Genomic DNA, 27,896 nt, shown 5'->3' with positions numbered 1-27,896 from the left:
ACACACACACGCCTACAGACAGACACAAACACACGCAGATCCTCTCTGATACACAAGCTCTTTCTCATACGCTCACCCATACACTCTCATGCACACATGCACCCTCTCACAGATCTATATCCCTTTGCACTCACAGTCACACACATACACATGCTCTTTCACAGTCACACACACACTCCCCACACATACACCCAGATATAAGTTTGTTGGGTGATTTTGTACTTGCAGAATTACATTTTATTTTGCTCAAAAACTGCATGAATCCATGTAAGATTCTCTAAATCCCTTTTTTAGATTAAGTTAAAAATCACACAACACCAGGTTATAGTCCAATAAGTTCAATTAGAAGCACTAGCTTTCAGAGTGATGCTTGTTCATCACCTGATGAACGAGCAGCGCTTCGAAAGCTAGTGCTTCTAATTAAACCTGTTGGACTATAACCTGGTGTTGTGTGATTTTTAACTTTGTACACCCCAGTCGAACTCCAAATCATTTTTTAGATTAGAATTAGTCTGAACATTGGGGCACAGACAGCCTCACACAGGGCACCTCACACCTTAAATGCATTGTCTGGGCTGACATGGCACTTATTGTCAAAGTTCACTTGAGGATGTAACTTTGAAACGTTCTGGGATTTACATATGAAAGAACTGAAACCAAAGTGGTCATTCTAAAAGATGAGAGACTTAAACAATCGAGGTCTTTTTCAATGTATAATTTCAGTTCCGTCACGTTGTAAACTTTTGCTATAAATTCTATGTCTTACGATCTTGTACTCCACAACTTATTGGACTATAACCTGGTGTTGTGTGATTATAGGTTACTTTTTTTTTAATTGTGAAAGACTGGATTTCATTTCTTGTATTATAATTATTCCTGTTGTTTTAAATTGTATGAATAATTTTAAATACTCAATATGTTCATATGAACCCCCTTCTGTTATTTTAATGGAGGAGGTTAACACACTTTAATGAAGTCTTGGTTGGTTTAATGTTTTTGAGTAAATGAGGTAGTTTATTTGATAAAAGATTGGATAAACAGGTGCAACTACTCCTCATTTATTCCTAAAAATTAATAATCATTAAAAACGTGTTAAATGAAAACCACTTGGTATTAAGAAATGGTGGGTTGCATCTGTAATTTTTACATTAAAACTTTATTGGCGGCTTTGAACATAATTGGTCCAAAGGTCCTCTTACTAGCTTTTAATAAATTACTCTTAATAACTTACTAACTCTTTGAACTTAGCTTTTGACTTTCCTACTCCGTCTGTCCCGCTCAGGAAATAGTGAGTGAGAAGGTCGGAGAGAGAAGCGGCAAAGCAAGATGGTCAGAGAAAGAGAGAGAAAACAACAGTTTGCTTTTACTGAGCATGCTCAGTGACTACCCTGAAACAAAATAGCATCAGTTCTATTCAGGACATGCCCCTAATTTACCAACAAAAACAGAAATGGCTGGAAAAACGCAGCAGGTCTGGCAGCCTCTGTGGAGAGTAATCCGTGTTAACATTTCAGATGCAGTGACCCTTCTTCAGAACTAGACACCGAACATGAAATGTTAACTGATTTCTCTCCACAGATGCTGCCTGACCTGCTGAGTTTTTCCTGCAATTTCTGTTTTTTTTCTGCCATTCTTTCATTTGTTTTTATCCCCTAATTTACCATTTCACTCAAATAGAAATGTTATTAGACTGTACTTTAAATGGCAGATACCTGTTTATGTAGAATAAGAATGACACTATCTTATTTCGAGTTTCAAAAAGATGAGATGAAGGAAAGATAATGAGTTGGATTAACATGTTTTTAACAAATGTCTAGCTTTGCCAAGATTTTTGTTCTTATATGTAGCTTTATTTTCAAAGCAATTCGATACTGTGACAGATGCCAACTTGTGAAGCCAGATCGTTGTCACCACTGCTCAGTCTGTGACAAGTAAGCATCCATTTTATAACATTTCTAAATTTCAGTTTCTTCTTTTGTAGTTTTAAGTTGACAGTTGTCTGTGACATTTCATAAATATTATCATATGTGGTTGAATGTACACTGCTCTTCGAGGAAACACTGAATAATCTCAGCATCATAAGAATATTATTAAATCTTTTTCTCAATAGCCTTTTCAAGTCTGTGCAGTTCATATTTATTCAGTTTTTTTGTGGCCTTTCCCTAATTACTTTTTAAATTTACAGCTGAAGCTGCTAGATACAGCTATCTCTCTGCTGCTGCAAAAGCTCAAACTCTCTCTCTGCTGCTAGATTCATGCTTTCGATTTTTCCTTTCTCCTGGACTAGAGCAATGAGGGAAAAATGCTTTGTTGAATTTACCTTTGCCGAGGATGTGTTTATGGGATGCTGCTATGTTGGAACAGTTGATGACTAGTAGTTAAACAATATATTATTTTGTGAAGTACTTTGATAGAGTTAAAGTTATGCCAATTCTCTTTTGTACATATTTTATCTGTAGGGTAAGACTGAAGTGTGTTTTACTAAAGCCTAATAGTTTGACCAATCCAATCATATCTGGAATGCAGCACCTTACGCTTGCCTCTAACTAAGATAAAAGTACGGTTTTGACAGGGTTTGGTAAAACTATGGTTTTTTTCCTGTTGCTAGCATTGTGTGCAAGACACTCTATTTTACTGAATTTGCCTTTGCCAAGGATGTGTTTATGGGATGTTACTATATTGGAACAGTTAATTGGTAGTAATTGTTTGGCATTTTGATAGTTAAAGTTAAACCAATTATTTTCTTTCATTTTTATTTTGTCTGTATTTTACCTGGTCTTATGGTCTTATAGTTAGATAGGACATGTGCCATTTATTCCAGTTGTTAATTCATAATAACTTTACAAGTTAGGTCAGTAATGCCACCCACCATATGTGTACAACTTACTTATAATGCCCATAATTACCACATGATAAATATGGATAATAACCTGTGATCGAAAGCCCACAGTGCACATCAGATAGCAAAAGCTATCCAGACAATTCGCAGGCATTTCTCAGTAATCCCCCAAGATGTTAAAAACATGAGTCATCAAATCTCATTAAAATTTACAAGTGATTACAGTTCTTCACTTTCACTAATTCCTCTTGAAAAGCCATTTTGAGCCATTATGTCATGGAATGCCTCAGTGTCTCCTGTTCTAATCAATAACCCTCCTGTCCTTGGTCCACACTCCCCTGGTCTCCAAAATCTGCACTCCAGGGCTTCTCCATAAGCACAATTCCAGCTTTTCATAGAAAGCTACTTTCTTCAAGCCTCCTATTTTCTGTGTTTGTCCCTGAGCTCCCATTTTGTTCAACTGAGTCCAGCAGATAGTGTTTGTGCCTTTTCCATCCTTGCTCTTGGTGCAACTCACCAGTCAGTGGCAACTGGCTTCATGGGATTCTCATAAATTCAAAGACTTTTACTGCAACATCTAACTGTGTTGAATTCCAGAGGTGAGGTGACAGTGACAGCCCTTGACATCAAGGCTGATTCGACTGAGTGTGGCTTCAAGGAGCCCTAGCAAAACTGAAATCAATGGGATCAGGCAGCAAACTCTGTACTGGTTGGAGTCACACATGGAACATAGGAAGATGCTTATGGTTGTAGTAGGTCAGTCAACTCAGCTCCAGAACATCTCTACACAAGTTCCTCAGGGTAGTGTCCTGGGCCCAACCATCTTAATCTGCTTCATCAGTGACCATCCCACCACCATAGGGCAGAGGTGGGGATGTTCTCTGATAATTGCTGAATGTTCAGCACCGTTTGCAACTCTTCACAAACTAGAAACAAGATCTGTACAGTATCAAGGCTTGGGCTGACAAGTGGCAAGTAACATTCGCACCACACAAATGTCAGGCAATGACCACATCCAATACAAGACCACCACCCTTTATACATATTCAATGGTATTAACCTCGCTGAATCCCCCAGATCCTGGGGGTTACCATTGACCAGAAATTCGACTGGACTTGCCACGTGAACACAGTGGCGACAAGAGCAGGTCAGAGAATAGTGTAGCAAATAGCTCAGTTCCTGACTCCCAAAGCCTGTCCACTGTCTACAAGGCACAAGTCAGGGGGGCAATGTAATACTCTCCACTTGCCTGGATGGATGCTGCTCCAACAATACTCAAGAACTTTGGCAACATCCATGATTTAGCACCAAATTCACAAGCATCCATTCCCTTCTCCACCAATGCTCAGAAGCAACACTGTGTAATATCTACAAGATGCACGTCAGAAATTCACCAAAAGTTCTCAGACAGCACTTTCCAAACCCACGACCATTCCCATCTAGAAGGACAAAGGCAGCAGATACATGGGTACACTACCACTTGGAGGTCAGGCACCATCCTGGCTTGAAAATAAATCACTGTGCCTTCACTGTCACTGAGTTAAAATCCCAGAAATCCCTTCCTAATAGCATCATGGATCAACCTATAGGACATGGACTGCAGCGGTTCAAGAAAGCAGCTTGCTATAATGTTCTCAAGGGCAATTAGGGACAGGCACTAAATACTGCCAGTCAGTGATGCCCATGTCCCACAAGATAATTTTTTTTTAAAACTGCTGTACTTTGGCTTAAACTCTAAGTGCACAGAGTTATCCAAAGGCTCTTGATTTCTTTTCACTGATTCTCCTACATAGAGCTCATGTTGACTTCCCCACAATGTCACTAAAAATCAACACTCCTAACTTGGTGTCCACACTGCCATCTCACTCACTTGCAAACCTTCAGTCCCTGTCTGTAATTTTTTAACTGTCTTCAGTGACCCTGAACTGTCCTTAGTCATGTATTGTAAAGTTTGTAAAAAGCCTCTCCCTTGTTATAGACAATAGATAATAGGTGAAGGAGTAGGCCACTCGGCCCGTCGAGCCAGCACCACCACTCATTATGATCAAGGCTGATCATCCTCAATCAGTATCCTGTTCCTGCCTTATCCCCATAACCCTTGATTCCACTATCTCTAAGAGCTCTATCCATCTCTTTCTTGAAAGTATCCAGAGACTTGGCCTCCACTGCCTTATGGGGCAGAACATTCCATAAATCCATCACGCTCTGGGTGAAGAAGTGTCTCCTCAACTCTATTCTAAACGGCCTACCCCTTATTTATAAACTGTGTCATCTGGTTCTGGACTCACCCATCAGCAGAAACATGCTTCCTTCCTCCAAAGTGTCCAATCTTTAATAATCTTGTACGTCTTAATCAGATCCCCTCCCATCCTTCTAAACTCAAGTATATACAAGCCCAGTCACTCCAATCTTTCAACATATGATAATCCTGCTATTCTGGGAATTGATCTCGTGAATCTATGCTGCACTCCCTCAATATCCAAAATGTCTTTCTTCAAATTTGGAGACCAAACTGCACACAATACTCCAGGTGTGGTCTCACCAGGGCCCTGTACAGCTGCAGAAGGACCTCTTTGCTCCTATACTCAATTCCTCTTATGAAGGCCAGCATGCCATTAGCTTTCTTCACTGTCTGCTGTACCTGCATATTTGTTTTCATTGACTGATGTTCAACAACATATAGATCTCGTTGTACTTCCCCTTTACTTAACTTGACTCCATTTAGATAGTAATCTGCCTTTCTGTTCTTGCCACCAAAGTAGATGACCACACATATTTATCCACATTAAACTGCATCTGCCATGCATCTGTCCACTCACCTAGCCTGTCCAAGTCACCCCGTATTCTCATAATATCCTCCTCACGTTTCATTCGGCCACCCAGCTTTGTGTCATTAGCAAATTTGCTATTACTTTAATGCCTTTATCTATATCATTATCATTGATGCTGGGGAGAATTGAATGTTGCAATCTAGCAACTCTTAGAACTGAGTGTGGTCTGAGCATTACATTCCCAGAGTATGTGAACTTCACTGGTACAACTGGAGACACAGGAAATGGATTTTATCATAGATTGGTTTTGTAAGACATTAAAATCAATGATTTTGTATTTCAACAGGTGCATTTTGAAGATGGACCATCATTGCCCTTGGTACGTATGAAATCTCAGCTTCATACTGGCTTCTTCAACAAATACAGTAGTTCCACACAAGGTCACAATAATTTCTCAGAAGTTTTATATTTGCATATTGTAAGCAGAAGCATTTATATATGCTTTCCTCTATTCAGGAACTCTCCCTGTGTCTTTGAGAACTCATCAGTAAAACATTTCACCCCTCTCCTTACAGACTGCTACAACATCTCCAATTTCTGAAGTTCCTACCATTTGTGGTCAGGCAAAAGTAGGGAGCAATAATATGTCCTTGGCAACTTCAGAGGTAAAAGTGTGGTTGGAAAATACCAAATATTTTGGTGGGAATGTGGAACTTTGAACAAGAAATAATCAGCCATGATTTTATAAAATGGCAAACAGGTTTGATGAGCTGACTGGCCAACCTCTGCTCCTCATTCATATCTAAAGCCGGAATGCTAAGTTGAATGTGCCTTATTCCGTTTAAAAATCAGACACCCTGTTCCCACAGGAATTTCGAAAACTCCTCTAAATACATGCATATTAAATGCACAGGTGAATGTGTCCAGGTTAAGTTTCCGGAATGCTGAAGTTTAATGTTTAACCCACACTGTCCAGACGTGCACCATCCCCACCTTTGCTCATGGTGATTCTGTCTATTGTCTTTGTTTCCACCCCAAAAGCGTATACAGTTCAGTTTCCCTCCCTGACCATTGTTTCACACTGGAGCAGTTTGACGACAAATTCCCCAGCATCCAATTTGAATCCACAATTGAATTTTCAACTTCAGACCTTCTACATCACATAGATTCCTTACTTTTCTCCCCTTTATTATCAACCATCCCTCACAATGTCTGTTGAAACTTTCATCTGTGCTTTTCTTAATTCCAGAAGTGATTGTCCCAGTGCTTTCCTGGCCAATCTCCTACCTTGCAGCCTCCAATAATCTGAGCTCATCCCAAACTCCATTGCCTTTTTCCTAACATAAGTAATTGTCAGTGATCCCTCAAAGCTGCATGACAGTATAATGGTCACAAAGCTGCTATTTGGACTGCTAACAAGCAGTCCTTTGTCAAATGCCACATTTTGAATCATATGACCATATATTGACCACACACACAATTTCGAGAGACACCTGTCTATCATTTGGCTTTTGCCCAACATGTTGACTTCCCTGCTCCTCGGATGCTGCCTGACATGCTATGCCTTTCCAGCACTACATACCTGTCTATCAGCCCTATACTCATTGATCAATGTTAGTTCATATTTCACCAAAGATTCAAACTTAAAATTCTCATACGTGTATTCAGATCACTCCATGTCTTCCTATCTCTGTAACTTCTTCCAGCCTTATAATTGTCCAGCAACTCTGAAACTGTGTGTATGTTCAATTCCGATCTTTTGTATGCACCGCCCATTCCCTTTGCCATCCTCCCAACTGGCAGCTGTGCTTTCAGCTATTCAGAGCCAAAGCACCAGAATTCCTTTCCTAACTCTGTCCAGTTGTCACCTGTGCCCTTCTCCTTTTATGGCCCTTGTTACACACAGATTGCTTGTTATAAAACAAACCACTTCCCTTTTTTCACAACCTATCCATGAGCAATTTCTTTTTAAATATGTTCCTTTTTTTTATAAAATGATAGGGCATATTTCTCCACTCCAGGCAAAAGTGAGGACTGCAGATGCTGGAAACCAGAGTTTAGATCAGAGTGGTGCTGGAAAAGCACAGCAGGTCAGGGAGCATCTGAGGAGCAGGAAAATCATCATCCTGATGAAGGGCTTTTGCCTAAAATGTCAATTTTCCTGCTCCTCTGATGCTGCCTGACCTGCTGTGCTTTTCCAGCACCACTCTGATCTAAACCCATATTTCTCCACTCTGTCTGTGGGTATTGACTTTGAAAGGGTTGCAATAACCCTATGATAATGTTAAACTAGAAGTATGGTGTATTTCGTATACCCATGGATGTGGAGAAATCTTTGCTGCACAAACATAGTAACAAATACATGAGGAGATATACGTTCAAAACGGATAAAGAAATCATTCAAGTAGTAACGACTTAAAATACAAAGCAACTGAGGGGGACCAATTTATTGATAACCTTGCTATTGAGATAGAGTCCAAAAGTCCACAATTAAGGTTATTCCTTTGTGAGTTTGGGTTGCTTAGCTAGCTAGCAGTTGAGGAGTTGTAGGAAGTTGTTTCTCTTTAAAAACTCATGTTGAAAGTATTCTGAGGAAGTTTTAGTATTATGTAATTTCTGCTTCAGTGTTTTGACGAAAGGAGATTTTTATTTACAGACTGCACAAATGCAAGTTGAAGGCTGCATTTTATACACTTTTCCTTTGCAAGCCAGAATTATTGGTGTTGATTCTGTCAGTCGATGATGTGTGGAGCAGTTCTGACCCCTTTAGTTGTCTGCTATTTCAAAATTATACAGTTAGAAAGACTGTGTAATATTATAGGAAACCATGTGACCATGTCAGCTGGGCTAGGACAAATAGTTACCATAGAATCAAAGGCATGTATTGCAGATAGCCAAATGTCTATGGCCCATTCCAGAGGTTAAATAGGTAATCCTTAATGCATCTGATTGTAGAGTGGATTTAACTCGCAGATCGATTGTTTAAGGGTTTTAGTTAATGATGATTATCTCTGTAGCAGATTATAACACAATACGTAGCATTCCAAGCATTCCAGATTTACTGAGAAGTATGTGGGTGTTGGTTGTCTGGCTGATGTTGACTTTGAAGAAGTTTACAAAGGTTATTGTTCAGTCCTGACACATGATTATGACAGCCATCTTTGTTGGGCTATTTATTGTGTTTTTAACAGTCACACACCATATAAAATATTAATAATTGATTTGCACTCATGATGCCCCACTTCAATCCATCTCATTGACCAAAATTTTTGTTGCTTATCCTTAAATCTGCCTTTGATTTGGCATCAGTTTATGTCTGGTTATTCTCCTCTGAAACACCTTCCATCTTCTGTTAATATAAATTTAAGTTGTTGAGGAAGGGGGAACATTGCACATTCCTGAATCTAGCAACTTCTCCATCAATATATGTTTTGGCTGAAGTAGCTAATTCCATTTGACTTGGCATCATTTGGAAGACAAAATGAACTGAACTCTCAACAGGTGACATAATCTCATGAGAATTGTGTTGCACTTTGATCGGGTATTGTACCTATTTTCTTGGCCATGATCATTTCAGAGAATCTTTCTTGATATTTCAGAGAGGGAACTGAGAATGTGGTAGTGTAGTAACCATAATAACTGGACCATAGTAACCCCGAAGTTCCATGCAATTAACAGTTGGAACTCTTCGCAGGGTATATGTTTGGGGAGGGAAGGGATGAAGGAAATCAGAATTAGCAGTAGGAGGAAGGAAAGGAGGAAATGAGAACTTGGAGCTGGAGAGCTAGAGTTTGAGATTCCAGGGCAGTTGAACAAAGATAAGGTGGTTGCAGTAAAAAATGAGGTCTGCAGATGCTGGAGATCACAGCTGAAAATGTGTTGCTGGTTAAAGCACAGCAGGTTAGGCAGCATCTCAGGAATAGGGAATTCGACATTTCGAGCATAAGCCCTTCATCAGGAATGAGAGAGAGTAGCCAAGCAGGCTAAGATAAAAGGTAGGGAGGAGGGACTTGGGGGAGGGGCGATGGAGGTGGGATAGGTGGAAGGAGGTCAAGGTGAGGGTGATAGGCCGGAGTGGAGTGGGGGCGGAGAGGTCAGTAAGGAGATTGCAGGTTAGGAGGGCGGTGCTGAGTTGAGGGAACCGACTGAGACAACATGGGGGGAGGGGAAATGAGGAAACTGGAGAAATCTGAATTCATACCTTGTGGTTGGCGGGTTCCCAGGCGGAAGATGAGGCGCTCCTCCTCCAGCCGTCGTGTTGTTATGTTCTGCCGGTGGAGGAGTCCAAGGACCTGCATGTCCTCGGTGGAGTGGGAGTGAGAGTTAAAGTGTTGAGCCACGGGGTGGTTGGGTTGGTTGGTCCAGGCGGCCCAGATGTGTTCTCTGAAGCGTTCCGCAAGTAAGCGGCCTGTCTCCCCAATATAGAGGAGGCCACATCGGGTGCAGCGGATGCAATAGATGATGTGTGTGGAGGTACAGGTGAACTTGTGGCGGATATGGAAGGATCCCTTGGGGCCTTGGAGGGAAGTGAGTGTGGAGGTGTGGGCGCAAGTTTTACATTTCCTGCGGTTGCAGGGGAATGTGCCAGGGGTGCAGGTTGGGTTGGTGGGGGATATGGATCTGACGAGGGAGTCACGAAGGGAGTGGTCCTTGCGGAACGCTGATAGGGGAGGGGAGGGAAATATATCCTTGGTGGTGGGGTCCGTTTGGAGGTGGCGGAAATGACGGCGGATGATACGTTGTATGCGGAGGTTGGTGGGGTGGTAGGTGAGAACCAGTGGGGTTCTGTCTTGGTGGCGGTTGGAGGAGCGGGGCTCAAGGGCGGAGGAGCGGGAAGTGGAGGAGATGCGGTAGAGGGCATCGTCGATCACGTCTGGGGGGATTCTGCGGTCCTTGAAGAAGGAGGTCATCTGGGCTGTGCGGTGTTGGAACTGGTCCTCCTGGGAGCAGATGCGGCGGAGACGAAGGAATTGGGAATATGGGATGGAGTTTTTGCAGGGGGAAGGGTGGGAGGAGGTTTATAGTAGATGTCTGTGTTGAGTCGGTCGCCCGAGATAGAGATGGAAAGGTCTAGGAAGGGGAGGGAGGAGTCTGAGACAGTCCAGGTGAATTTCAGGTCGGGATGGAAGGTGTTAGTAAAGTTTATGAACTGTTCAACCTCCTTGTGGGAGCACAAGGCAGCGCCGATACAGTCATCGATGTAGCGGAGGAAAAGGTGGGGGGTGGTGCCAGTGTAGTTGCGGAAGATGGACATATCCTACGAAGAGGCAGGCATAGCTGGGGCCCATGCGGGTGCCCATGGCAACTCCTTTAGTTTGGAGGAAGTGGGAGGATTGAAAAGAGAAGTTATTCAGGGTGAGGACCAGTTCAGTCAGTCGAAGAAGGGTGTCAGTGGAAGGGTACTGGTTGTGCGGCGGGAAAGGAAGAAGCGGAGGGCTTTGAGTCCTTCGTGATGGGGGATGGAGGTGTACAGGGACTGGATGTCCATAGTGAAAATAAGGCATTGGGGACCGGGGAAGCGAAAATCCTGGAGGAGGTGGAGGGCGTGGGTGGTGTCCCGAACGTAGGTGGGGAGTTCTTGGACTAAAGGGGACAGGACCGTGTCGAGGTATTGGGAGATGAGTTCGGTGGGGCAGGAGCAGGCTGAGACAATGGGTCGGCCGGGGCAGGCAGGTTTGTGGATTTTGGGCAGGAGGTAGAAACGGGCGGTGCGGGGTTGTGGGACTATGAGGTTAGAGGCGGTGGATGGGAGATCCCCTGAGGTGATGAGGTCATGGATGGTCTGGGAGATGATGGTTTGGTGGTGGGAGGTGGGGTCGTGGTCAAGGGGGCGATAAGAGGAGGCGAGTTGTTGCAGTTGAAAGGTAATGTGCTAGATGGCCAAAGGCCCAGTTTAGGGAAGTAGAAGGGAACTTAGAAGATCGCAATGGACATATCTTTTTCTCAAGCAGTCCCACCACTCTAGGTCACACGACGTTCAGAAGTCCTTGCCTTTAGCAGCTGGCTGTCCCTGTCTCCAGGACAATGAGAACTTGACTAGCAGCCATTAGAATTAAATCTCATTCCCAATTGCAGTATAGGAGTGAGATTTCAATATTGTAATGGAGCAATTAGCTTTTCCAAGACATAGACAGGTTGGGCTAAAGGGTCTGTTTCCATGCTGTACATCTCTATGACTATGACTCTATTGCTGTAAAATTGGAGGCTGGCACATGTGCACTGGCTAATGATTATATTTCACAATTAAAATATTTAAGCCCCTGCCCCGTGACATTCTCCTGACTTTTGTGATAGATTAGTCTATGCCATGTATTTCTTGCTGCCTGCACACTGAGGACCCAATAGCAGAGTTATCATTGTGTCTGATGACACGACTGAAGTGCCTCTTTGAGAATTGCAAGATTGATCACATGCCACCACTCCAACAAAACATCCACTGAAATTGAAATGTAGAAGAAAAAGTTTACTTCAAATGTAGGATTTTCTTGATTGCTACAATATATTGTAGGTGTACACATACTATAAATATTTAAACGGATGTTGCTCATTGTAGTGAAAATATGCAAGCCATGAAGTTTCCAGTACACATGTGAAAACCTGGCCAAGCACAAATCTGATGCTATACTGCATTTCAAGGGAGCTCAGAGTAAATCAAATAACTTCTCACAATTGGAACCAATAGTCTTAAAAAAGGTCACTAACATAGAGCCAACATGATAAACTGCTGACTTTGTACAGCAATATAACATGGAAGATATGGAATCAGTAGCCAGTTTTAAATCTCTCACAGTTTTCATTTCTATTGCTGTCATGCAATTTTTAAAAATTTAATTTCTAATTAAAAGTGACAAAAGATATATTTTTGCTTATTTACAGGGTGAACAACTGTGTTGGATTCTCCAATTACAAGTTTTTTTTCCTTTTCTTGGCTTACTCCTTGCTTTACTGCATTTTTATCGCTGCCACTGACCTGCAGTACTTTATCAAGTTTTGGATGGTAAGTTTAATATAATTCTATAGTCATACTTCATTCACTTTGATTAAGTATCGAGATGTTTAACAAAAGGACATTTTTGCTGTATTTTTTAATGGAATAAATAAATTCAGTCAATGAGGTAATTAACCAATGATTCCTTTAAATAAAAGCAAAATGCTGCAGGTGCTGGAAATCTGAAACAAAGACAAAAGTGCTGGATAAACTCAACAGGTCTGGCGGCCTTTGTGGAGAGAGAAACAGCTGTTAACATTTTGAGTCAAATATAGATCTTCAAAACTGTGGGAGGGTTTAATGATGTTGATAGAGGGGGAGGAAGACTAAATGGAACAAATGGAGAGAGTTCCCAGAGCAAAAGACATGGGTGTTGACATTGGCAGTGAAGGGGAGAAAATGGATCGAATCTGCTGAGAGCAAAGTGAACAAGAGACAAACGAGGCATGTTTGTGTCTATGTGTGAGAGCGTGTCTGTGTTTTGTTGGGGGGGGAAGGATGATCTGGAAACATGTGGAACATGTAAGAAAAATCAAGGATACAGAATTAATGTTCTGAAGTTATAGAGTCATTAAGATGTACAGCATGGAAACAGACCCGACCATGCCGACCAGATATCCCAACCCAATCTAGTTCCACCTGCCAGCACCTGGCCCATATCCCTCCAAACCCTTCCTATTCATGTACCCATCCAAATGCCTTTTAAATGTTGCAATTGTATCAGCCTCCACCACTTCCTCTGGCAGCTCATTCCATACATGTACCACCCTCTATGTGAGGAAGTTGCCCCTTAGGTCTCTTTTATATCTTTCCCCTCTCACCCTAAACTGATGCCTTTTAGTTCTGGACGCCAGGATGCTATCCATGCCCCTCATGATTTTGTAAACCTCTATAAGGTCACCCTTCAACCTCCGATGATCCAGGGAAAATAGCCCCAGCCTGTTCAGCCTCTTCCTATAAATCAAATCCTCCAACCCTGGCAACATCCTTGTTAATCTTTTTTGAACCCTTTCAAGTTTCACAACTTCTTTCCGATAGGAAGGAGACCAGAATTGCACGAAATATTCGAACAGTGGCCTAACCAATGTCCTGTACAGCTGCAACATGACTTCCCAACTCTGACCAATAAAAGAAAACATACCAAACGCCTTTCCACCTTTCTGCCCTCATCAATCCTCTTTGTTACTTCTTCAAAAAACTCAATCAAGTTTGTGAGACATGATTTCCCATGCACAAAGCCTTCTGACTCTCTATTCAGTCCTTGCCTTTCCAAATACATCTACATCCTCTCCCTCAGGATTCTCTCCAACAACTTGTCCACCACCAATGCCAGGCTCACTAGTCTATAGTTCCCTGGCTTGTCTTACCATCCTTCTTAAACAGTGGCACCACGTTAGCCAACCTCCAGTCTTCTGGCACCTCATCTGTGACTATCGATGACGCAAATATTTAAGCAAGAGGCCCAGCAATCACTTCTCTAGCTTCCCACAGAGTTCTAGGGTACACCTGATCAGGTCCTGGGGATTTATCCACCTTTATGCGTTTCAAGACATCCAGCACTTCCTCCTCTGTAATTTGGACATTTTGCAAGGTGTCACCATCTATTTCCCTACAGTCTACATCTTCCATTTCCATTTCCACAGTAAATACTGATGCAAAATACTCGTTTAGTATCTCCCCTATTTTCTGCAGCTCCAAATAAAGGCCGCCTTTCTGATCTTTGAGGGGCCCTATTCTCTCCCTAGTTACCCTTTTGTCCTTAATGTATTTGTAAAAACCCTTTGGATTCTCCTTAATTCTATTTGCCAAAGCTATCTCATGTCCACTTTTTGCCTTCCTGATTTCCCTCTTAAGTATACTCCTACTGCCTTTATACTCTTCTAAGGATTCACTCGATCTATCCTGTCCATACCTTACATATGCTTCGTTCTTTTTCTTAACCAAACCCTCAATTTCTTTAGTCATCCAGCATTCCCTATACCTACCAGCCTTTTCTTTCACCCTAACAGGAATATACTTTCTCTGGATTCTCGTTATCTCATTCCTGAAGGCTTCCCATTTTCCACCCATCACTTTACCTGCAAACATCAGCGCACAATCAGCTTTTGAAAGTTCTTGCCTAACATCGTCAAAATTAGCCTTTCTCCATTTTAAGATCTGGTCCATCCTTTTCCATTACTATTTTAAATCTAATGGAATTACGGTCCTGGCCCCAAAATGCTCTCCCACTGACACCTCAGTCACCTGCCCTGCCTTATTTCCCAAGAGGAAGGTCAAGCTTTGCACCTTCTCTAGTAGGTACATCCACATACTGAATCAGAAAATTTTCTTGTACACGCTTAACAAATTCCTCTCCATCTAGACACTTAACACTGGCAGTCCCAGTCTATGTTTGGAAAGTTAAAATCCCCTACCATAACCACCCTATTATTCTTACAGATAGCTGAGGTTTCTTTACAAGTTTGTTTCTCAATGTCCCTCTGACTATTGGGGAGGGTCTATAATACAATCCCAATAAGGTGATCATCTCTTTCTTATTTCTCAGTTCCACCCAAATAACTTCCAGGGATGTATTTCCAGGAATATCCTCCCTCAGCACAGCTGTAATGCTATCCCTTATCAAAAATGCCACTCCCCCTCCTCTCTTACCTCCCTTTCTGTCCTTCCTGTAGCATTTCTATCCTGGAACATTCACCTGCCAGTCCTGCCCATCCCTGAGCCAAGTTTCTGTAATTGCTATGATATCCCAGTCCTATGTTCCTAATGCTGTGCATTCATCTGCCTTGTCTGTTAGGCCTCTTGCATTGAGATAAATGCAGTTAAATTTATTAGTCCTACCTTGTCCCTGCCTGCACTGACTGTTTGATTCGCTTCTATGATCAACTGTACCAGTCTCAGATTGATCATTTTCCTCACTATCTCCCTGGGTCCCCACCCACCTTACTAGTTTAAATCCTCCTGAGCAGATCAAGCAAATCTCCATGCCAGTATATTAGTCCCCTTCCAATTTAGGTGCAATCCATCCTTCTTGTACAGGTCACTTCTATCCCAAAAGAGATTCCAATCATCCAAAAATGTGAATCCTTCTCCCATAAACTAGCTCCTCAGTCATGCATTCGTCTGCTCCATCCTCCTATTCCTGCCCTCACTAGCTCGTAGCACCAGGTGTATACCAGATATTACTACGCTTGAGGACCTCCTTTTTAAATTCCTGCCTAACTCTCTCTAATCACCCTTCAGAATCTCAATCTTTTCCCTTCCTACGTCGTTGATTCCAATGTGGACAATGACCTCTTCCTGGCCTCTCTCCCCCTTGAAAACATTCTGCACCTTTCCTGAGACATCCTTGATCCTGGCACCAGGGAAGCAACACACCATTCTGATTTTTCCGCTGCTGGCCACAGAAGCATCTGGCTGTACCTCGGACGAGAGAATCGCCTAACACAATTGATCTCTTGAAACCCGACATACTCCTCGTTGCATTAGAGTGAGACTCAAGACCAGAAACTTAGCAGTTCATGCTACGTTCCCCTGAGAATCCATCACCCCCTACATTTTCCAAAACAGCATACTTGTTTGAAATGGGTATAGCCACAGAAGGCCCCTGCACTAGCTGACTATCTCTCTTACTTTTCATGGAGTTAACCCATCTATGTGACTGTATCTGAGACTTTCCCCCTTCCTATAACTGCCATCCATCACATTCTGTTGCTGTTGCAAATTCCTCATCGCCTCTAACTGTCTCTCCAACTGATCCATTCGATTGAATAAGATTCACAACCAACAGAATTTATTGCAGATATAATATGCAGTAACTCTTAAACTCTCTTTAAACTCCCAAATCTAACAAGAAGCACATATCACTCTACTAAAGGCCATTTTTGCTCCTTCACAATCTACAGGCCCAGAAAATAACACCATCTTATTCCTCTTCAAAACATTGCCCCAGGTTAGATTAATAGTTACAGCTTATATTTTAAGTTTAATCAAGAGATATATCTCAAAAAACATATAATCAAGAAAGAACCCATTCTACTCACTACTGCAGACTTTCTGTAGGCCAATGAAAACAATTAACTTACTGTGCAAATCAATATTGAGTCCTAGAGTCCTAAGCGTCTAAGTGGAAAATGTGATGCTTCTAACTTGTGTTATGCTTTGTTAGAACACTGTACAAGTCCAGAAACTGAAAACAGCATCTTGCCTTTCAACTAGGCACTTACAGCCATCTGGACTGTACTGAGTTCAATCATATTACTGTGCATTTTGTTGCTCATTTGTTCTTTTACTGTCTAATTTCTCTTCGTTTTTCCTTTACTTTGCATTTACATGGTAGCAGCATTAACACTTCTTCTAGACACATCTTTTGCTTCTTACTTTTCTGTACTATTCCCTTGCGCCTTGCAACATAGACTCTTTTGTCATTTAGTCTCTCTGTCCTCTATCCTTTCTGTCCCTCTCTCCACTCACTTTCACTTGTTTAAAACTTCCTACACTTTTGATGAACTATCATAACAGAACCATGAGTTGTTTTCTCTCCACACGGGTTGAATATTTATGGTATTTTATTTTTTCTTTCAGATTTCCAGTATCCACAGTAATTTGTTTCCAGCACCAGATGTTAGGCGACTATTTTATAAATTCCTGCTTTCACTTTGTCACATTTCTTAGATCAAGAAAAGACATGCACAATTTTCAAATCAAAAGGAATGAGTGTCAAATCAACATAATGTTGGAAGTATATTGTTTAAGTACCTGCAATGCTGTTATTTACTTCTTTCAAAACCCTAGAGTGGAAAGTTTAAAGCAATAAGTGCCTGATTTCTGTCACTTTACCACCCCCTATTCAGTCTCAAATGGCAATTCATTAAGAGAAAAACCCCAGGCATAATGTTTCATCCTGTTGCTTAAAGTTCAAGTACGTTGATATGGTGAATGGCATCATTATTAACCATAATAGGCTTTAATTCTCATTATAAAATGCCTTCAAAGACTTTGAAGCCCATATCATTTCAACTGTGAGGAACCTGTGAATGCAATGCCATGAAAAGCCAGTTGATTTAAACAGAAAAAAAATTTTAAAAATCAATGAATGATCTAATGACACAATATATCCATCAATGTTCCAGAAACCCTTTCAGTATAACTCTTCAACAAAACTGGTCAACACAATAATAACCTATCTTTACAGATGGCGACTTTATTGAGCACTTTTAATATATTATTTTCAGTTTTAGCAATGAGCTCTGACTTTTCAATGGGTGTTGTTCATCAGTGATTATTAATAGGGATAGATAGGGAACTGCAGTTCAGCTTTTAATGAGCTGAATGCTATCTTTGTTTTGACTCTAATTATCTAGAACAATTGTTCACAATGTAATCTGAACTTTTGGTATTAGATTTTAATGCTAAACTGTTACATTTAAAAGTTCCTGAAGAGAATTATAATTGCTTTATTCTAAATACCAATGGTTATGTTGCAAAATACTGAGACAAGAGTAACTCACTGTAAGTTTGGACACTCGTTGAACAAATAAAAGATACATTTGTGGAGAAATCAAATGAAAACATACAATCTTATCTCCACTGTTACAAAATTGTTCACTCCAGTCTCGCGATCTGTTGTTCACTAGGTATAATGCGCAGGTGCCGGTGGTGGACTGGGGTGGACAAAATCAGAAGTCACGTGACACCTGATTACAGTCCAACAGATTTTTTAAAATCACAACCTTTCGGAGTGCTACTCCTTTGTCAGGTGATGTGGCGGAAGGCATACAGGCATAGAATTTACAGATGAAGAGATAATTACAAGATAGTACCAGATAATTAAGAGTGTCAACAGATAAGTGTCAATAGTATGAGTGAAGTGTCAACAGGCTGAGTAAGAAGTCTTTGCAGTTGATCAAAGTGTCAAATGGTGTGAATAAATAGCTGAACAGCAAGTGAAGGGATGACAATTAATTAAGGCCAAGAGATCATTACAAAACGTCAAAAATAAGATTGTGTGAGAGACAAACCAAATGACTGGAATGACATGATCGGTATTGGAGTCATATGACAAGGGTCTAACTGAAGTAATTAGTAATCCAAAACTGTACAGACTAACTAAGGTAGAGAGATAATAACAAATTATGAAGGCAATGGTGTTAAAACAGAAGAGTAAGAAAGATTTTATAAACACAGAACAGTATGGTGGGGTTACACGTAGTGTGACATGATACAGGTACAAAATCCTTTATCCAAAACCCTCAGGGCCAGCTGGTTTTCACAATTCAGAATTTTTCAGATTTCAAAATAAGTGACAGTTTTTTATTTCATGGTTAAATTAACTGAACAGCAGACACACCTGTGAGTATTACGAGCGCTGAGAGAGAATTGACGCCTGCCAGTGCTGACCAACGCTGCCAAATCACAACTGAGTGATGTGGGTCGAATGGGTGTGGAGTTGTGTTAATTGTTTGCAAGCCAAACAACCTTGTAATACAGAAAAAACTTCACGAGGAAAGCTTCAGATTTCGGATAAAAGATTGTGTACCTGTATCATGAGAAACAAGTTCCAATCCAGTTCAACACCAGCACCCCCACATCTTAAGTTTGTATAGTTTTGGATTATTTGTTACATTAGTTAGACCCTCATCATGTGACTGTGATATTTATCATGTTATTCCAATCATTTGGTTGGTCTCCAGCACAATCTTATTTTTGATTTTTTGTAATTATCTCTCGGGCCTTAATTGGTTCATAGGTCAACCCTTCACTTGCCATTTAGCTTTGAAAGCTTGTGATTTCAATTAAACCTGTTAAATTAAAACCTGGTGTCACGTGACTTCTCACTAAATCTATTAGCTAGTGAAGAATCTGAAAGAGTGAAGATATGATGCTAGGAATTTGGAAACAATATTAATCCTCCATTTAATGTTAAATTTCCGTTACATGTTTGTAGCTTAAAAATATTTCTAACTGCGATGAACATGTATTTTATGGGACTGGATGTACTGTTGATCTGCTCTGTACCACACTGATGCTAATAAGGCTGCTCTGTAGCAATAGCAAATTTCAAATGGCATTAAGCACATGGGGGTCAGACCATCTCCCTGTCCATGTAAAACTGGTGGGCTGGTCGAATAGTTCCACAACACCAGGACCAAGTAATGGGCACTACTGTGAGTGCAAGGAGTCCTAGGAAGAGCACTGATGACACCTGAAATAAAATATGTTTTGTGACTTAAAGGGTTTCCGGATCCCTGGGATGGGGGAGCTTGGGCTTTGGAAATTAGTCGGGGAGTGTCAAAGTGGGTCGGAGTAACATCCTGTTGAGGGAAGGTGTACTCCAAGCATATAGGAATTCCCACCTCCTCTAAACCCCGCTCTGTGACCAATATCCATGAACCTCGTTTCCGCCCTTTGACCATGTTTAAAAATAAAGCCAGTGATGGCAATTATATCATGGTAAAGATGGTAAAATTTCAAGATAATTGGCACGGTGGCTCAGTGGTTAGCTATGCTGCCTCACAGCACTAGGGTCCCAGGTTCGATTCCAGCCTTGGGTGACTGTGTTTGTGGAGTTTGCACATTCTCCCCGTGTCTGTGTAGGTTTCCTCCGGGTGCTCCAGTTTCCTCCCACAGTCCAAATATGTGCAGGTCAGATGAATTGGCCATGCTAAATTGCCCATAGTGTTAGCTGCATTAGTCAGAGGAAAATGGGTCTGGGTGGGTTACTCTTCGGAGGGTCAGTGTGGACTTGTTGGGCTGAAGGGCCTGTTTCCACACTGTAGGTAATCTAATCTAATTTCATAACTTAAGTGAGCATTAATTATTTTTTCACAATGATCAGCAGGCTGCCAATTTTAGCGCCTGCCTGTATGGGATTGGGAGGGTAGATAGTAAGCTAGCCACCCATCATACCTTGGAGAGAGTGAGGGCTGAAAATGCTGATATCAGAGTCGAGAGTGTGGTGCTGGAAAAGCACAGCCAGCCAGGCAGCAATCAAGGAGCAGGAAAATTGACGTTTCAGGCATAAGCCCTGATGAAGGGTTTTTGCCCGAAATGTCAATTCTCCTGCTTCTCTGATGCTGCCTGACCCACTGTGCTTTTCTAGCACCACACTCTCCACCCATCATAAGTTGTATGTATGATTTCCCACTCCCCTGTCTAAAATGTGCCCTGTGGAGAGATTGTGAGAAACACCCCATTGGTTCCTGGAATTCCAGGAAAACATTCTTCAGTTATATCAGTCCTCTGCCATTTCTGGCAAATTGTTCAGTCTTTTTTAATGGCAGAACCCCAGGCCATCCCAAGTATGTAATTAATAGATGGGAGTACAGGGACAACTTAAGCCTGGAGCTACCTCTTCTCATTTATTGTGAGAAGATTAGATTACTTACAGTGTGGAAACAGGCCCTTCAGCCCAACAAGTCCACACCGACCCGCCGAAGCGCAACCCACCCATACCCCTAACCTAACACTACGGGCAATTTAGCATGGCCAATTCACCTGACCCGCACATCTTTGGACTGTGGGAGGAAACCGGGGAGAACGTGCAAACTCTACACAGCCAGTCACCTGAGGCGGGAATTGAACCCAGGTCCCTGGCGCTGTGAGGCAGCAGTGCTAACCACTGTGCCACCGTGCCGCCCTGAGAACTTGATGCTTGCAGAGGAGTTAACAGGCTGTCAATGTGGGTGCACTGGCTTGCAGGAGGATAGATTTTCTGGGGCTCAGAGTCAAGATTAGAGTGGTGCTGGAAAAGCACAGCAGGTCAGGCAGCATCCAAGGAGCAGGAAAATCGGGCAGGAACCCTTCACCACAAATGAGGTTGCAGTCCTCACTTTCACCACTGGGGCTCAGGCCCAGCATATGACATCAACATTAAAGAATCCAAATAAAATCCTGAAAATGGTGTTGGATAGACAGTAAGAGTATTACCAGAATCAAGAGCCCTTTAACAGCTAAGGATTTCTGTAGATGTGGAGTAGGATAATGTTACAAATCCAACCAGAAAGGAGCTTGTCCTTGCTGATTCTCTACTAATGAATTCTCCCAAATATCCTGCTTAATATTTGCTTCTCACTGAATGCCTGGTCATTATAGAATATGTGGTCATTATCACATTGCTATGGGTAGGATCTTGGAAAGTTACTGCAGCATTTCCTACCACAGAATAGTGACTGCACTTTAAAATGCATTTTGAAGTAATGTTGTAAACTGTTCAGTGAACACGAGAGGTAGGCCATTTGGTCACTGATTAAATAATGTCATGGCTCGTCTGATTGTGGCCTCAACTTCATATTCATGCCTTTGTGTCTACCCTCAGCAACATCTCTCACAGTGCGCCACACTACAGCTCCAACTAACCTTTGTCTAAAATATTGAATGATTCCTCTTCCCCTGATTTTTGGAGAAGAGAGTGCCAAAGAATTATGACCCTCAGCAAAAAAATTGCTTCCTGTTCCATTTAAGTGGGAGAAGTCTGATTTGGTTTTAGTCTCTCCCACAGGGAAAATATTCTTTCAGTATCCTCTCCATCTTGGGATCAATAAGATGACATCACATTCTTCTAAAATCCAATGAATATAAGCCCAGCCTGTCCAAATCTTCCACAAAACATACCCCTTCCACAGACCCAGGTATGAGGCAACTAAACCTTCTCTGATCTGTTTCTAACACATTTATATCCTTTCTTAAATGAAACCTAAACTGTACAGTACTTCAGATGTGGCCGTACCAGCACTCCATATAACTGAGCAAATCATTTTTATGTTTCATTCCTTTTGCAATAAATGACAATAGTCCACTTACCTTCCTAATCACATATTTAATCTATTATCCATCTCCCTCTATACTTCACAATTCTGCAAGCTCTTTCTATTTAAACAACATGCTGCTTATCTATTCTCACTGCCAAAGTGGACAATTTCATGTTCTCACATTATACTTCATCTGCTAATATTTTATACACTCACCTAACCCATCTATATCCCTTTTGCAGATTTTATGTTCTCTTCATAACTTTCTTACTTATCTTCATCAAGTTTAGCAACATTACACTTCATCCCTTCTTCTAAGTCATTGATATAGATTGTTTTGGGGCATCCTAGGGTTGTGAAAGTTGTTACATTAATGTATATCTTTCTGCTTTTAGAAACTGTCCAAGTAGGGCACATATTTTGATTTCTAAAAACATTGTCATGTTCATTTATTTACTCTAATTCATTCCATTTTAATCAATCTCCCACTTCTCAATAACTCTGGTAAAATCCATGCTGAAGACCACCAATGGGTATAATCAAGTCATTTACTACTTGACTTGGCGTGACCTGAAGAATTTTGGAACAATTTCCTGAGTTATCTGTACACTAGTCAGACTGTGACTTTCTCAGTTAATTAAACTTTAACAAGAAATGGTCAGGCTGATGAGTACAGTTGGTTTTGATATAACGCGATAGTTCCATTCTTGTGCAATCCAGCATTATAAGGAAATTGTGCAGTAGCCACACCATTGAAACGTATGGGGCTGGAATCACATTATAATCATTACAGGTAAGGAAAGTTACAAATAATGGTCGAAATTCTTCAATTGGGTTCTAGCCAATTCTCGTCGAGGAAACACATGTTATAGCAGAACCGACTGTACATATTGAGAGAATCATGGTAGTTATTCCATACTTTGTTCTTATGTGTATGGAATTGATTCCAGAATATTTGAATCATTTTGCTTTCTAGTTGTTAGCTATTCAACCAGTGTAAGGTTATAATATTTGAACTAATTACTAATACAAATCTTCTCCAGTTTGTGAATGGGTCCCATTCCTGAATCCATTTTCAAGTTGATTTGTTTGCAATTTGGAATACAATGCAGGACAAAATCAAGTAGCTGTTCATAAGTACGAAGAAATGTTTGTATGCCAGATCTTTAAAATTGAACCCCCTTATGGGATTGCATTCGTAAGTATGAACATTCACAAGTTGGATGTTTGTAAATCGGGAACCTCCTGTAGAGATCTTTGTGTACGTAAGTTGTATTCTGCTTGTAAAAATGATGCTAAAGAAGAATCTGCATGTTGGATTTGGCCAGAAATATTCCTCTAAGGCAGGAGATCCAGGTCCATGGGTACTGTTTTGCTATCTAATACAGCACAGTTATATCACCATTTGTTGCTTGTGATCTCTAATAATTTATTTTTAAAAGTAAAATACTGAAACACTTGGGTAGTTTTGTAAAGAAATATGTCGAATGGTGTCACAGCTACTTTGACTTCCCTTTCCTTTCCCTTGCAAGTTCCAATTCAGCTTCTGGTCAGCCTGACTCTGATCGCTTCTTATATTTCCTGCTTATATCTCAACACGCTCACTTCTCCAGGACTCTAGTTCTTGCTTCCTTGATCCTCTGCACCCAACTCCTTCCATTCAACTACCTCACTTTGTTAAATGTGTCATGATAAATGAACCCCTTAGACCAAGCGCAGTTTCTACTGTGTTTAGAACTTGTATCATCATCTCTGCCTTAAAATAGCTACCTTCAGTCCTGAAGAAAGACAAAATCAACTCAATATTTACTCTGTTTCTCACTCCACAAGTACTGCCAAACATGCTGAGGTTCTCCAGTCTTTTCTGTTTTTAGGTCAGATTTCTAGCGTCCACAATATTTTGTTTTTCTCACAATGGTATTTATTTAATTGGGTGAATTATTTTAATTTGTTCAAGCTTGTTCCCTTTTTAATGACTTCTTACACTTCCTTTCATCTCTTTTCAAGGATGAAATTCCAATTAAGCGGCTGAAGGAATATTGGGTAGGAATCCAAATACTTGATCAGTTCCATCTTTCATGATGGAAACTGATTAGTCATGTAGTTAGTAAATGCTTTGTTTTATTTAGTAAATAGTATTTATGCTTTGAGTTACAATACAGCAGCAAATGTTGAAAAGTTAATTTTCTGTCTTGCAATGTTGAAATGCTGTGACATCAGTAGTTGTGCTTGGGACTAGTTGCCTCTTTAAATGCAAGATTTTTTTTATTTTCACTGCACAAAATGTATGTGGCACTGCAACAGCTCCAAGCACTTTACCATCTGCATAAAGTAGACACTGTGACCTATATGGTTCAGTCATTATGAAGGTGACATTCTTTTAAAAAAGCATGAAGTAAGTCAAATTGGGAGCTTTACACGCAACAAGAATTTGCATTTTTATTGTGTCTTAACATAGTAAAACATATCCAAGGAATTTACACAATCTTTAGCAAATAAGATTCGACACCAAACCACGAAGGGAGATTTTACGGTAGTTGGTTAGGAGTTTAGTCAAGGAGGTAAGTTTGAAGTAACACCCGAAAGTGGAAGGAAAGATAATGCCAGAGCATAGCTGTATGAAATGAACATTTAAGAGGCAATTAAGAGACCCCTTAAATATATAATCAAGGAATGGGGGGCTATGGACCAAAGGCAGGCAGAAGAGATTGGTTTAATTTAGCGTCATGTTTGGCCAACATCATGGGTCAAATGGCTCATTCCTGTGTTGTACTGTTCTATGTTCTCAATGTGAAACCACTTTAATAGGAATTCTATTCTTGCTGAACAAGGAAAGATTTAAATAAAGATTTACGTCTCTGGAGCCACATGGCCTACTCCTGCTCCAGTTTTCTGTTTCAATGTTTTTATCTTAAATCTTTGATATACTGTAATGAGTATTATTCATAAATGGTCCCCCACATACACTTTATTTACTTGACCCATCTTATTCCCAAGACCGAGGACTAGCAGTGCCTCCTTTCTTGTTGGATGGAACACATCAGACTGTAGCAACTCCCAGTGAATGCAATCCATGACAGCTTGTCAATCTTGTTCCTCTTACAGTCCCAAGAATAAATTTTAAAAAGCCACATGTTCTCCTGTATGCAAGAGAAGGTCTGTTGATTTAACCTTTAAACATTACAGATTACATACTATTGAGAATAGCACTATAATCCATAACTTTTTCCTTCACAGATATGGGTGTCATTGGCTGGAGCCCATCCTTAATGGCCCTTGAGAAGCTGGTTAGCTATCTTCTTAAAACTACAGTCCACACAACACTGTTAGGGAGGGAGTACAGGCATTTGATCCAGCAACAATGGAAGAACAATGATATAGTTCCAAGTCAGTCTGGTGTGTGGCTTGGATGGGAACTTGCAAGTGGTAGTGTTCCAATATCTCTGCTGCCTTTGTCCTCCAAAGTGGTAGGTCTGGAAAGTGTTATGTAAGGAACCTTCATGGGTTACTGCAGAACATCTTTAGATGGTGCACCCTGTAGCCACTGGGTTGGTTATGAATAGATTGAACAATGAAAGTGGTGTATGGATGAGGTACTGATCAAGCAGTCTGCTTTGTCCTGGATGGAGTCAAGCTTCTTGAGTGTCATTGAAGCTGTACCCATCCAGGCAATTGGAAAATATTTCTTCATACCTTTGTAGATAGTGGACAGGCTTTGGGGAGTCAGGTGGTGAGTTACTCACTGTAGAAATTTTTTTAAAAACTTAATTCACAGGATGAGGGTACCACTGACCAAGCCAGCATTTATTGTGCATCCCTAATTGCAAGAAGACAGTTAAGAGTCAGCACATTGCTGTGTGTCAGGAGTCATATATAGTCCAGACCAGGTAAAGACGACAGATTCCTTCCCTAAAGGACATTAGTGAACCAGATGGGTTTTTCCCAACAATCGACAATGGATTTATGGTCATCATTAAACTCTTACTTCCAGATTTTACTGAGTTCAAATTCCGCCATTTGCTGAGGTGATATTTGAACCCCAGTCCCCAGAACTTTACCTGAGTTTCTGGATTAACAGTTTAGCGATAATGCCACTAGACCATTGCCTCCACCTGTATCTGACCTGATGTTAGTCCGATGAGTAAGAGTATTTGTACTGCTGGCCTCGTAGATTCTGGTCAATGGAAACCTCATTATCTCGGTTTCAAGACACTCTTAACAGGTTGACACTTGTTAACAGATCTTTACAGGTGACACAATTGCAAGTGATTTTTCTGTCATTTATGCACATAGTTAACTAACCTTTACCCCTTGCTATAGGATCCCTGACCAACCCACCCACAATATGTCTCAAAACAAAATCTGGACAATTACCCAACTCTCCAAATAGGTACTTTGGCCTTGGCTATCCAAAATAAATCCCACGAAGATGTGCTATGCAGAATTGATAAAGGGGAGCCAGTGGATTTGGTTCTCTTGGATTTTCAGAAAGATTTCAATAAGGTCCCATATAAGAGCTTAGAATAGAATGGACCTGCTCTGACCTGGTCTAATCTCCATAGTCTGTGTTACACACTCCAGAATCTCCAAAATCCTTTTTCAGTGGAAGCATCTGGTCACTTAAATGGCCAGTAGTCCCCAAGAAACTCATGTGCCAATCCCAATCCCGTTCCCTAAAAATGAGAGAGGGTATGTTCAGAGGCAAGGCTTGTGCTTCCCAACAAATTCTGGAATTTTTGCTATTGCAGAGATACTCATAATCCTGGCACAAATTGAGATCAACATAAATATTTACCTTCTCTGTCATTTCTCTATTTCTCATTCTAAATTCTCCAAGCTGTGCTAATAATGTGCCCACATTTGTCTTTGCTAATCTTTTACATTTTACATATTTATAGAAGCTTTTACTGTGTATTTTATGTTTCTTGCTATTTTGCATTTATATTCTGTTCACTCTTTGTTTATCAATTTCTTTGTTCTCCCTTGAAGTCTAAAATTCTCCCAGTCCTCAGACTTGCATTTTTAAAATCAAATACTGCCTTTCACTTCCCTTGTCATCCGTGACTCTCTTACATTTCCTAATGGGTAATTTTGCCTGATAGAAATGTATGTTGTTTTTGGAAAACAATACTATTTCTTTAAATACTATTGACTAAGACATCCCAGGAATTCTTCCTCTTTGATATTGGTGTTCATTAGATTTACCCAGTCTGTTTGTAAATTGAAGTCACTTTTGATTGTTGCAGCCCTCTTGCTTCTTGCACCCTCTAATTTTCTGATTTTCACTGTGCCCCAAGTTACCTTGACAACTGTTTATTAAGGAGGAGAAAGTGAGGTCTGCCGATGCTGGAGATCAGAGCTGAAAATGTGTTGCTGGAAAAGCGCAGCGGGTCAGGCAGCATCCAAGAAACAGGAAATTCAACGTTTCGGGCATAAGCCCTTCCTGATGAAGGGATTATGCCTGAAACGTCGAATTTCCTGTTCCTTGGATGCTGCCTGACCTGCTGCGTTTTTCCAGCAACACATTTTCAGCAACTGTTTATTAAGCTCAA

At 41.0% G+C, this 27,896-nt stretch overlaps 1 protein-coding gene across 1 annotated transcript in view; it reads left to right on the top strand.

The window, feature by feature from the left end:
* Positions 1-27,896, top strand: part of zdhhc2 (zinc finger DHHC-type palmitoyltransferase 2) — a 64,002-nt gene that overhangs the window by 18,632 nt on the left and 17,474 nt on the right. The window contains exons 4-6 of the mRNA XM_060830567.1: positions 1,862-1,931; positions 5,957-5,989; positions 12,487-12,607. Of these exons, the coding sequence (XP_060686550.1) occupies positions 1,862-1,931; positions 5,957-5,989; positions 12,487-12,607 (224 nt within the window). The remainder of the gene's footprint in view (positions 1-1,861; positions 1,932-5,956; positions 5,990-12,486; positions 12,608-27,896) is intronic.

This window comes from Hemiscyllium ocellatum, chromosome 1 (assembly GCF_020745735.1).
Source record: "Hemiscyllium ocellatum isolate sHemOce1 chromosome 1, sHemOce1.pat.X.cur, whole genome shotgun sequence".
Lineage (NCBI taxonomy): Eukaryota > Metazoa > Chordata > Chondrichthyes > Orectolobiformes > Hemiscylliidae > Hemiscyllium > Hemiscyllium ocellatum.
This window is presented reverse-complemented; position numbering and strand designations above follow the sequence as displayed.